Raw genomic sequence first — 13,636 nt, 5'->3', positions numbered from 1 at the left:
ATTATTAAATTACTTAATCAGATATTCTGTATTACTTATTTTTTAAATTTATCTGCCACAGGTAGAGATGATTTAATTCTGCCAACTACTTTTGCTTTCTCATTTCATTTTCCACTGTTTTGCTTTGTGTGTTTTGATGTACTGTTTTCTGGAATGAAAAGATTCATGATAGTTATATACTCATCGTAATGATATTCTTTTACATCATAATGTGCCCTTATTTGTTTTGTATTTTGTGTCTAGAATTCAATTTTAAATCATTTGAACATAATGACTACTGAATCTTATTGTTCACATTTTTCTGGGGGATTTTTACTTGTCTTTTTGTTGTATGTTATTTTATTTTACTGATGTTACTTATTTATTGCCTATAGTGAAATTTCCCACCTCTGATTTGATAATGTTTTCCTTTTCATAGATGTTTAACAGATGTGTTTAGTATAATTTTTATTCTGCAACTTATTTTTAATTGTTAGTAATTTTTTTCGTTTGTTTTCCTTTTTTTAATGGACAGTGTTAACTTTTCTCAAAAATTACTTTTGATAATTTAGAAGGTCTGTATTATATGTTTTTTTCTAAACATTCACTTAACTGTTTAAGTTTTGAAACTTAAGAATTTTATACTTAAGTCTATATTTCTTTATTTACAAACTTTAGAAATAAAGCTGTCTATTGACTCTTCTATTTGAAAAGTTAGGAAATGGACACAATTACACTTTTCTTACCAAATTCTCATTCCTGATTTTTGTTAGTTTCCTTTAGGATTTTTGTCTAGTTTTTTATAATTACATTATTATTATTATAATTATATATATATATATAATTATATAATATGTATAATATATATTATATATAATTATATAATATGTATAATATATATATTATATATAATTATATAATATAATATATAATATATAATATATAATTATAATTACATTATTATTGCATTCACATTTTGTAGCTCATGTCTTAATAGTTATGATATTTATGTTGTTTTATAAACTTAACCACAGTGGTTTTGTTTTCATATTGTATTATTGTTTTTTCCCTATGATTAATTTTTTCTAAAGTTAAATTTAGATATTTTTATTTTTTAATAATTCTTTTTTTTTTTTAAAGATTTTATTTATTTATTTGACAGAGATAGACACCGCGAGAGAGGGAACACAAGCAGGGGGAGTGGGAGAGGGAGAAGCAGGCTTCCCGCCGAGCAGGGAGCCCGATGCGGGGCTCGATCCCAGGGCCCTGGGATAGTGACCTGAGCCGAAGGCAGACGCTTAACGACTGAGCCACCCAGGCGCCCCTATTTTTTAATAATTCTTATCTGTTTTTTAGCATCAGTGACTGACTACTGGTAAAATCCCCTTATGAGGAATATTATTAACAGAATTATTACCATTAAGCAGAATTCTGTATAATAAAGCAATTCAAATGCCTGCCAATGGCCTACAGTATTTTGTTTATTAGGTTACAAAGAACTATCTTCCACAAATTATTCTGATCAACAGATAATTCATCTATGCCCTGACCATTCCTGTGCCATAACCAAAGAGTCGTATCTGCAAAGTGCTATACTAGTTTTATTGCAAATGTTGAAGTACATTTTAACTTTTGTGTTTCTTTATCAAGCAGCTGTTAACATTTTACTCTTCTCTCTTTATAACAAATATTCTAGCCACCCATCTAATTCAAGTTATATACCACCCAAACATTTTCTTGCCTACTCACACATTCCTTCTAGGCAGTGTTTCATATTGCATTATGTCTGCTCTAATCCCTCTGTTGTTTTATCAGTTGAAGATAGGCCTGTTAATTTTTCCTTCCCTGTCATAATTGGCAATGCTACCATGCTATCTAATTCCAGTTTTAAACAATTAAAAATCTTTTAATGGCATATATTTAATTCATGGTTTTATTTTGCATTTATGCCTCCCTCCCTTCCTTCCTTCCTTTCTTCTTTCAAAGAATATTTAGTAGCTGCTGTTTAAGGCATCACAGTAAATACCTAAATTAGTGAGGAAAGAGACATGGCACTGCCCTCATGGAGCTTCCATTCTAGTTGGCGAGACAGGAAAAAAAACCCTACAAGTATACATACAGATTAATAGTTGTTTTAAGAGCTGAGAGAGAATAGCTAGGATTAGATCCACATGAGATTTTGCTGCTTCCTAAAGGAAGAGATGGATCTTGCCATGTGAAGGAGAAGATGAGCTTTCAGGAAGAGTGAATATTCAGGAAACTGAAAGAACAACAGTGGTTCTGGAATTTATTTAGCTGGGTAGAGAATGGCAAAGCATGAAGTTGTAAGGATAGATAGAGGATAGATGATCTGAGACAAATAGGTCTTAGAAAGAAATTTGGATTTTTCTTCAAATGAAAAGGAAAGGCACTGTAGGGTTTTATGCAAGAGAATTGTACTTTTTTTTGCTACTTTAAGGGCAGTGGGTTGGAGAGGAGCACAATTAGAAGAGAGGACACCAATTTGCAGGTGTTCTAATAGTCTAAATAAGAGATAGTCATAACCTCCAAAAGGGGTGGCAGTGGAGATGGAAAGAAGTGGGTGGATTTGTGGTAGACTTTGGAGGGAGAATCAGAAAGACTTCCTGATGGATTGTTGGGGAAGGGTGACCTGAGCTTCAAAGGAGCAGAGACCTTTTTAGGAAGAGAGGGAATATTTATTAGTGGTATTAGGATGTTGGGAGTGGGATAAAGCCAGGTTTTTGTAAAAGCTAGAAGATAAATGGAAAGTCCTGATAAGAAGTATAAGGAGTTTTCTAATAATAGAGCAGGAGTTTTTGAGGGTACGAGATTCTCTAGAGAGTACCCTGGGTCAGATTAGGAAATACTGAGGGCATTATAGGATTGATAATTGGGCTCATGATATATACCTTGGAAGGGTTGGACTTCCCACAGTGACTACAGTAAACAGGGCTCTTAGGCAGGATGAGATGTGCCTTTCTGGGAGGAGGAAGTGTGGACTCTCAAAGAGCTTAATCCCTTTCATAGAATACTGCATAATCTCTGATTACTAAATTTTGAAGTATTTGTACTTGAAGATATTAAATATGAACCACTCATAGCTCATTGTACAATTGCCAGAAACTTGGCATTTTTATATTAATGTCATAATTTGTATAAAACTAAATACTTAATGTTCCTGAATACTTAAAGCACAGTAAAATGGCAACTTTAATACAGATGCTAATTTTATTTTTTTATCTTTTAAATAGTCTTGGCTACTTATGATTCAGCAGACGGAACAGCTTAGTAGAATAATGAAGACACATGCAGAGGACCTAAATTCTGGACCCTTACACAGGCTCACTATGATGATCAAAGACAAGCAGCAGGTGAAGAAGAGTTTTATAGGTGTTCATCAGCAGATAGAAGCAGAGATGATCAAGGTCAGTCTTTCTACTCTGGAATTCTTTTGTTAATGTGATTTTTAAATTCACTGAAATATTTTATCTTGTTTGACTTTAAAAATTATTCATCATTTTATAATGAGAAATAGGTTTTGGTGTCTCCAGTAAGTAATATTTTATTCTTATTGAATATAAAACACAATTGATTATAAGATGTACTGTTACTTTATGTACGCCTCTGAAAGAAAAAGATTGCTGCCAATCAAACTATGATACAGTGCTTTCTTATCACTTAGAATTTTTATTTTTTACTTACTAAAATAGCTCTTTTAGGTTTTATTATTTTTATTTTTAGTATGCATGTAAAAAAATATAGACAAAGTAAATGAAGATATTTTTAAATTTTCTTTACAGTGAGAGTTTGTCCCTTCTGGATAACTTTTTACAATGTTTTTCATTATGAAAATTTCAAATGTACAAAAGAAGAGAGAATAATAAAACAAACTCCTATTGACTGATCCACCCACATAGTCAAGGTTTTTTTTTTTTTTTTTTAAGATTTTATTTATTTATTTGACAGAGAGAGACACAGTGAGAGAGGAAACACAAGCAGGGGGGGTGGGAGAGGGAGAAGCAGGCTTCCCGCGGAGCAGGGAGCCCGATGCGGGGCTCGATCCCACGACGCTGGGATCATGACCTGAGGTGAAGGCAGACGCTTAACGACTGAGCCACCCAGGCGCCCCCCTTTTTTTTTTTTTTTTTTTTTTAATCTATACTCACCTACCTTTTCTAATACACTGGATCATTTTAAAGAAAATTCCAGGTATCATTTTATCCATAAATATTTTAGTATATATTGCTGAAATAAACACTCTTTTGAAAAAACTTAACCATATTATCATTAACCCACCTAAAAATAACAGTAATTCCTTAGGGTTATTAAATATCCTGATTGTGCTCAAATGATTGTTGTTTAAATGTTTTTTACAGTTGGATCATTTGAATCATGACCCAAACATGGCTCACACATTATATTTGAATAATTTTCTTTTAATCTGTAGGTACCTCCCCCCAACCTTTTTAAAATGCCATTTATTTGTGGAAGAAACTGGGTAATTTACTCTATGGAATTGAATTTCTTTAATTTTTGATTTTATTGTTAGCATCTTTTGATGTGATTTCACATATTCCTTTATCCTTTAATTTTCCTGTAAACTGCTTGATAAAATTCTTGCTATTTTTGGGGGGCAAGAATATATCATAGGTACTGGTATAGACTTCCTATTTTTTTCATATCTGAGCTATCTAATGTCTTCTTGTTTATCTTTTGTGCTGTTAAACTTGACTAATAGGTTCTAGTGCTGCCAGACTGATCAACCTATTGATAAAGTTTCCCTTCAGCCATTCACCAATAGTTTTAGAAACAATTGATGTTTGCTGCTTAGATCCATTATTTTAGTAGGGGTTATAAAATGGCAGCATTTTACTTCTATCATTCCTAATGTGATTGTTAACTGTAATTTTTCAATAAAAAGTTTTCTTACATCAACTATTTGGCTACCCTGAGGTATAGTTCATAAACAACAAACAGGATAAATGCTTGCTTTTTACAATTAATTAACCAGTTTGGAGAACAATGAATTGGTTCTTTAGCAACTTCAAAAGTTAAGACTTCCAGTTTCCAGTCTGGCATGTAAGAAGTTTGGATGTTGTCACACCATCCTAACAAAGAGTTAAAATTTGAATACATTGAAAAATCAACAGCTCTTCTTAGATCCTTAAGAGAAGTGAGGTGACAGAGCCATCGGCTCCCCCTAAAATTGGAGAGACATACAAGTGAATACAGAGAATCACAATTTACCAGAGCAAAAACCTCTTTGGGAAGCAGTGCTGTGTATAGGAACACCTGAACTGTAACTGACAAGTTCTGGATGCTCAGTGTGGACAATTTTGACTGTTAAAAACTCCAGGAGGAGCCACTTATTGAGGGGCCTCCGCACTTTTGTGAGTTTTACCTCCCAGACCTCTACCAGGTTCTCACAGTGAATATTGGAAAAAAATCTCATGCTCCAGCAGGGGGAGGGGAAAAGGAACCATTTTGATATATGCCAAAGCATTCTGTCCTTAATAAAGTGTGCTCTCAGGAGAAACTGTTTATCCTTAACCTAAGTAATCTGGGGAAAGGAAAATTCATAACTCCTGCTTTCTCTGAGTGGGGAGTGGGCTACTCAGCTGAATAGCACATGTGAAGTTCATAGCCAGAGGCACAGATTTAGTAGAAGACTGAGACCTAAACATAGGGTATAAAATGCTTCCCCTTTTCTGACAGCTTATCACCACATTAGTAGAGGCCTATTTAATCAGTTTCTTTTACCTGGTACATCCTGCCTAGCAATCAAGAAAAAAGTAATAAGGGATAGCAAAAGGCAAAAAAACACAATTGGAAGAGACAGAACAAGCATCAGACCCAGACACAGTAGGGGTGTTGGAATTATCAGACCAGGAATTTATAACAACTATGTATAATATGCTAAGGGCTCCAATGGGTAAAGTAAAAAGCATGAAAGAACAGATGGGTAATGTAAGCATAAAGATGGAAATCCTAAGAAAGAAACAAAAGGCATTCTAGCATTCTAGAGAGCAAAAATACTGTAACAGAAGTGAAGAATGACTTTGATGGGCTTAATAAGAGAATGGGCACAATTAAAGAAAGAATCTCTGAAATTGAGAATATATCAATAGAAATCTACAAAACTTGAAAAGCAGAGAATAAGGACTGAAAAAAAAATGGAACAGAATTAACCAAGAACTGTGGGGTAACTACAAAAGGTGTAATGTATGTATAATGGAAATACCTGAAGGAGAAGAAAGAGAGAAAGGAACAGAAGAGATATTTGAAATGATAATGACTGTGAATTTCCCTAAATTAATGTCAGACACCAAACAGCAGATCCAGGAAGTTCAGAGAACATCAAGCAGAATAAATGACCAAAAGGCATATCAATTTCACACTACAGATAATCAAAAATAAAGAAAAAATCCTGAAAGAAGCCTGAGTAAAAAAGCACCTTACCTATAGAAGAACAAATATAAGAATTACATCTGACTTCTCCTCAGAATTAAGTAGGCAAGAAGGAAGTCGAATGAAATATTTAAGTGTTGAGAGAAAAAACCCACAATCCTAGAATTCTATACCTTGTGAGATTATCCTTCAAAAGTGAAATAAAGACTTTCTTAGACAAACAAAAATTGAGGAAACTTGTAGCCAGTGGATTGAGAAGGAAAATAATGTAGGTCAGAAACTCAGATCTACATAAAGAAAGAAAGAGCATTAGGGAGGGGCACCTGCGTGGCTCAGTCAGTTAAGCAGCTGCCTTTGGCTCAGGTCATGATCCCAGGGTCCTGGGATCAAGCCCCACATTGGGCTTCCTGCTCAGTGGGGAGCCTGCTTCTCCCTCTCCCTCTGCCTGCTGCTCCCCCTTCTTGTGCTTTCTCTCTCTCTGACAAGTAAATAAATAAAATCTTAAAAAAATAAAAGACCATTAGGGAAAGAATGTGAAGATAAAATAAAAACTTATTTTTCTCATTCTTGATCTAACAGGTAACAGTTTATTGAAAATAATAATAGCAACAATAAAATTCAGTTATGTACAGTCATGTATCTTGGGTGTGTATGTGTGTATACATACATATATAAGTTTATGTATGCTTATATATAAGTGAAATGAATGAGAGCAATGATATACGGGATAGAAAGGAGGTATTAGGATTATATTGTTATTGTAAAGTACTCATACTACCTGTGAAGTGGTATAGTGTTCTTTGAAAATAGGCTTGCATTAGTTATAAATACATATTGCGAACTGCAGGGCACCTACTAAAAAAAGTTAAAAAAGAAATAATAACTGATATATAAGAAATGAGAGAGAATGGAATTGTATAAAATATCAAAACCATAGAAGAATAGTGGAAGACAAAAATAGGAACAAATAACAAAGGTAACAAATAGGAAACTAACAAATATGATTGCCATTAACCCAGGTATTTAGATAAGTTCTTTGAAAGTCAGTGGTCTAAATGAGCCAATTAAAGGACAGAGATTGTCAGAGTAGATTTACAAACAAGACCCAACTATATTTTGTCTACAAGAAACCCATTTTAAATATTAAGACACATATGGATTGATAGTAAATGGATGGAGAAAGATATGTTATACTAACCCTAATCAAAGGAAAGTAGGAGTGGCTATATTAATTTCAGACAGAGCAGTCTTCAAAGCAAGGAAACTTACTGGGGATAAAGAGGGGAATTACATAATGATAAAGGGGTTAGTTCTCCAAGAAGACATAACAATCCTTAACTTGTATATGCCCAAAAACATAATGTCAAAATACTGAAGGAGCTGTAAAAACTGATAGAATTGCAAGAAGAAATAGATGAATACTCCATTACAGTTGGAGACTTAACACCCCCCCATCAGAAATGAACAAACCCAGCAGGCAGAAAATCAGTAAGGACATAGGTGAACTTAATAGTACCATTAATCAATTAGATACAGTGAACATTTACAGACTGTTTCATTGAATAACAGCAGAATCATATTCTTCTGAAGCTTACATGGAAGATTCAACAGATAGACCACATTCTAGACCATAAATCATACCTTAATAAATTTAGAAGAATAAAAATCATCCAGTGTCTGCTCTGAGACCACAATGGAATTAAACTAGAAATCAGTAATAGAAAGATAGCTGGATCATAGTGTACTTCTGTTTTCAACTGTTTGAGAAACCTCCATACTGTTTTCCAGAGTAGGGGCAGCAATTTGCATTCCAACCAACAGTGTAAGAGGGTTCCTCTTTCTCTGCATCCTTGCCAGCACCTGTTGTTTCCTGTGTTAATTTTAGCGATTGTGACTGGTGGAGGTGATATTTCATTGTAGTTTCGGTTTTCATTTCCCTGATGATGAGTGATGTTGAGCATCTTTTCATATGTCTGTTGGCCATCTAGATGTCTTCTTTGGAAAAGATTAAACAAAATACTTCTAAGTGGCACATGGATCAAAGAAGAAATCTCAAGAGAAATTAAAAAATATTTTGAACTAAATGAAAATGAAAATAAAACCCATCAAAATTTGTAGGTTGCAAAAGCAGTGCTTAGATGAAAATTTATAGCATGAATGTATGTTAGGAAAGAAAAAAGATCTAAAATCAATCCTCTAAACTTCTACCTTAGGGCATTAGAAAAAAAAGAAAGAGCAAATTGAATCCAAAGTAAGCAGAAGAAAAGAAATGATACAAATTAGAGTGGAATTAGTTAAAGTGAAAACCTAAAACCAATAGGAAAATCAACAAAACCAAAAGTTGGTTCTTTGAAAAGATCAATAAAATCATTAAGTTTGTAGCCAGGTTAACTAATGAAAACAATGTGGGCACAAATTACTAATATCAGGAGTGAAAGAGGGGACATCAACTACATAGTCCATATTAAAAGGGTAATGAAGGAATACTGTGAACAACTCTATGCCCACAAATTTGATTTCATACAAGAAATTTGGCAATTCTATGGAAGACACAGTCTGCTAAAAACTCACACAAGAAGAGATAGACGATCTGAATAGGCATATATCTATTAAAGTCATTGAATCAATAACTAATAACCTTCCAAAACAGAAAGCACCAGGCTCAGATAGTGAATTTTATCAAACATTTAAGGAAGGAATCATACCAATTCTCTACGAACTTTCAGAAAAAGAAACTGAGGGATACTTCCTAACTAATCCAAGAGACCACCATTACCAAACCAGACAAAGATATTAGAAGAAAAGAAAACTACAGTATCTCTCATGAGCATAGATGCAAAAATCCGCTGGTACAACATTTGAAAATCCATTAATGCAGTCCATCACATGAACACATTAAAAAAGAAAAATCACATAAGCATGCAAATAGATGCAGAAAAATCACTTGACATGCAGAAAAATCACTTGACAAAATTTTACAAAACCAGTACACATTCATGATAAAAACTCTCAGTAATCTAGGAAAAGAGGAAACCTTCCTCAACTTGATAAAGAATATCTACAGAAAAGGTACAGCTAACATATAAGTAATGGTAAGAAACTTGAAACTTTCCCACTAAGATCAGAAGCAAGTCAAAGATGTTTCCTCTTACCGTTGCTTGTTAACATCATGCTGGAAGCCTTAGCCAATGCAGTAAGACAAGAAAAAGAAATATATACAGACTAGGAACAATGAAATAAATCTGTCTTTGTTCACAGATGACATGACTGTCTATGTAGAAAATCCAAGAAAATCAACAAAAAAACTTGGAATTAGTAAGTGATTATAGCAAGGTTACAGGATACAATGTTACCATACAAAAGTCAGTGACTTTCCTATGCATCAACAATAAGCAAGTGGAATATGAAATTAAAAGCACAATACTGTTTTCATTAGCACCTCCAAAAATGAAATACTTAGGTATAAATCTAACAACATATATACAAGATCTATAGGAGAACAACTGAATTCCAATGAGAGAATTCATAGAAGAAATAATTGGGAGACATATCCCATGGTTGTCGATGAGAAGACTCAATATTGTCAAGATGTCAGTTGTTCCCAGCTTGCTCTTTAGATTTAACACAATCCCAATCAAAGTCCCCAGTAAGTTATTTTGTGGATATTGAAAAACTGATTCTAAAGTTTATATGAAGAGGCAAAAGCCCCAGACTTGTCAACAGAATATTGAATATGGAATATTATTTAATGCTCAAAGAAAGGAGCTATCAAGCCACAAAAAGACCCAGAGGAAACTTACATGCATATTACTAAGTGAAAGGAGCCCATCTAAAAAGTTACATACTATGTGATTCTAACTATATGATATTCTGGATAACACAAACTATGGAGACAATAGAAAGATCAGTGGTTGCCAGGGGTTAAGGGAGTAATTTAAAATTTGTTCTTTATTTTTTTTTTTGACAGGTTACAAAGACAGAATTAGAGAAATTAAAATCCAGCTATAGACAGTTAATAAAAGAAATGAATTCTGCCAAAGAGAAATATAAAGAAGCTTTAGCTAAAGGTATGGAAAAGTTATGAAAAATTGTTTATTTTAGTGATTTTTATTCTCATCATTTGAAGGTTGTCTTTATGAGTAGCAGAATGATTCCACTTAGACCAATTCACATTTTAAAAATATCAGAATATGCCAAAATAGACTAATTGTCAAATTATTTAATAAGTCTTTTTATTTTTTGTTTTTTTAAAATGATGTAAAATATTTTTGAGTAGTTCATACTACATGGAATTACATAGCACTGGTAATAGAATGCAAAGAATGTTTAAAATTTTCTCTCCAGCATCAGATTTATTATTTAATTACTGAATACTGAATAAGAAAAATAAAGCTGTGTTTGTTTAGATACCTTTTTTAGTCCTCTTTTTACCTGTGGTATTTAAAAGCCACTAATAGACAAGATTATTTTATAGCATTATTTTGCTTTCATAGCTTAATTTTATGTGCCTATATTGTCCTAACATTTTCATAAATGGAAGTAAATAGAAAGAGAAACATTATTTATATTTTAAACAAGTGTTTATGGTTATGAGTTTTTAAATGTGAGTAAACAGTCTTCATATTTAAATTTTTTTAATTATAAAAGTTGGAGGTTTTAAAAAAAAATTCTTCCTGTCTAAATATAAGCTTTATTAGCAGCTCTGTCTTCTTTTTCTCAACATATTTTCTCTTGGTCTTTTACTTGTTGTGTATATATTCTTATTTTCCTGAGGTAAATTAAATAAATAGCTCTACATTTGAATATATCTTGCACAATGAAAATACTGTTTTTGTTGTTAATCCCAGTAGACTAAAAGAGATCCTGATTTGGATGCATTTCTTCCTCCTTCCCTTTCTTACTTCTTTCCTTTGTCTACCCCCTCTTCCTCCTCTGGCTGCTCTCTGCTTGCTTCCTCCCTTTCCTTCTCTCTGTCCTTCCCCTTTCTCTTGCTTTCTCTCTGCTCCCCATTTTCCTGCCAACACTTTGTTTCTCTCTGTTCCTGTCCCCACCCCTCACACATTTACCTCATGTTTCTGCTTTTTGCAGTGTTTCTACTACTTTTTTAGGGGAGATGAAGCTGTGTTTAAAGTTTTCTTATTTCTGCTTATTTTTCATGTACCTCAACCAGTATTTTGAGATCATGATCTCTTTATTAATATAAACATATCTTTTAAAATACTTTTGTAATTCAATTATCTTAAATTATTTAAGTGATAAAACCAAAGAATGGCATTGTGTAAAGATCATATACATATACATGCTTTGGAGTCAGATAGTATTGGATGTAAGTTCCAACACTGTATGATTATTTCATAGATTTTCAAATTTCATTTATCTAATTTTAATTCCTTTATTATTTTAAAGAGAGCTTTAGATAATCTAGAAATATTTACTGAGCATTTGCTGTCTTTAAGTTATTGAAATTCAAGCAGTATTTCCTAGGCATTCAAGAAGCTTACCCATTTCTAGTTGATATTCTAATTTATGAACTACAAGTCTTATCCTCTTTCAAAATTCAGTTTATGTCAAGAGATCCCTTGCTTAATCAAGAGTAGTTTAGAAGTAGTTTTGCATGTTAAGCATTACTACTTAATCTGTCAAAATAGTTAATTTTATAGAGTCTGTTACTTAATGCATGGGTAGCATTCTCAAATTAGTGCCCTATATTAAAAATATCCACCCAGAGCAAGTGATGACTTAATCTAACTGTACTGTAATTCAGGTATGCTAAGTATTTCACTCTAGGTCTGTATCTGTTGGAGAATGATTAGTTAAAAAAAGAAATAGATATTTACTCCCTAGTCTTTGATATCCATTTTTTAATGATATAGTTTATTTTGCTTTAATAAATGAAATCTATTTCTGATGTCATAATAAAATTTTAAATAGTCCTTGTACATAGTGCTTATATTATCAAATATTTTTCACAGATAACAGTTGTCCTTTATTGTTTTTTTATTACTTTTGATCTAGATAAAATACCATTTAGTGTTGTATTAATAGTAGGAAGGCAATGAGAAAATTTGAAGATTCTAGTTTTTTTTTTTTTAAGATTTTATTTATTTATTTGACAGAGAGAGACACAGCGAGAGAGGGAACACAGCAGGGGGAGTGGGAGAGGGAGAAGCAGGCTTCCTGCCGAGCAGGGAGCCCGATGTGGGGCTCGATGTGGGGCTCGATCCCAGGACCCTGGGATCATGACCCGAGCCGAAGGCAGATGCTTAACGACCGAGCCACCCAGGTGCCCCTGAAGATTATAGTTTTAATTGGTCCCAAGAAGTGTTATTATTTGGCTGAATCTCATGAATTTATTTACATTTCTCCTTCTGAAAGGAGAATTAGTGATAATATTTTCCTGTTTTCAAAAATTTGATTGCTGCCATTAAGTCAATTTATAACCTATAGAATACATATTTTTAAAATAAGTTCTTATATGATTGTGTTCGATACTTGACACATATGTAAATTTATCTTTTTATAATCAAAACTATCATGTTTTGTGAAAAAGTATAAAATTATATTTTTGAACACTTTGTTTCTGTTATCAAACTACTTTTTGTGTTTAATGTGGAAATAGGGTTTCTATTGTGAAGTTATTTACTCTATAAGGATAGCAAAATTTCCAACATTTGCAGACTTTATGTCAGAACCTTAGTTCATCTGTATAGGCCAGACCAGGGTAGTTCTGGAATGGTTTCTAGGGACTGCTGGGCACTGACAGTGAATACCCTGGCTGTGGTTCTAGCAACCATAGATATTAGGAGGTCTTAAGACCCAAGTCTGACATATAGCTTCCAGTTAGAGAAGATGAGGCTTTAGGGGACACAAGGCTTTGGGGGGAAACAAGGCCTGAAAATAATTCCTGTAGCAAGGGTTAAATTCTGGATTTGAGAATGGGTTGGGAGTTAAGGACTCAGTTACTGCAACTGGAGGTTTAGCACTTACAGTCGATCAGGAGGAAGGCTGGGTTAATGCTTAAATTCCAAATTCCTGACCCCTGCTGTGTGGATTACACAAAATACTTGAAATTTTGAATATTAAAGTTTTTATCCAAAGGAACATTAGTTTATGTTGTCTAATGTAAAATATAAGTAATTTGCAACATGAATGTAGCATTTTAATTAATTTTTTTGTAATATATCTTAAGTATTAAACATGTTTTGCTCTGTGCTGAGCTGAGAAAGCAAATATTTGTCTTAAATTGACT

At 33.1% G+C, this 13,636-nt stretch overlaps 1 protein-coding gene across 9 annotated transcripts in view; it reads left to right on the top strand.

Annotated features, from left to right (window-relative positions):
* The window catches only part of FER (FER tyrosine kinase), a 439,678-nt gene that overhangs the window by 60,597 nt on the left and 365,445 nt on the right, over positions 1-13,636 (top strand). For 8 of the 9 annotated variants that reach the window (XR_004299354.1, XR_004299353.1, XM_032403878.1 and 5 more), the window contains 2 exons: positions 3,231-3,404; positions 10,355-10,454. Coding sequence is in view for 6 of the 9 variants with exons in the window: in XM_032403878.1 (XP_032259769.1) it covers positions 3,231-3,404; positions 10,355-10,454 (274 nt within the window). In the remaining 3 variants the exon portion in view is untranslated. Of the gene's footprint in view, positions 1-3,230; positions 3,405-10,354; positions 10,455-13,636 lie in introns of those variants that run through there. The other variant, XM_032403882.1, reaches the window with a different exon arrangement.

The sequence above is a fragment of the Phoca vitulina genome, unplaced genomic scaffold (genome assembly GCF_004348235.1).
Source record: "Phoca vitulina isolate PV1807 unplaced genomic scaffold, GSC_HSeal_1.0 scaffold6, whole genome shotgun sequence".
In the NCBI taxonomy this organism is placed as follows: domain Eukaryota; kingdom Metazoa; phylum Chordata; class Mammalia; order Carnivora; family Phocidae; genus Phoca; species Phoca vitulina.
Note: the sequence above shows the minus strand (reverse complement) of the source record. Positions and strands in the feature narration are given on the sequence as shown.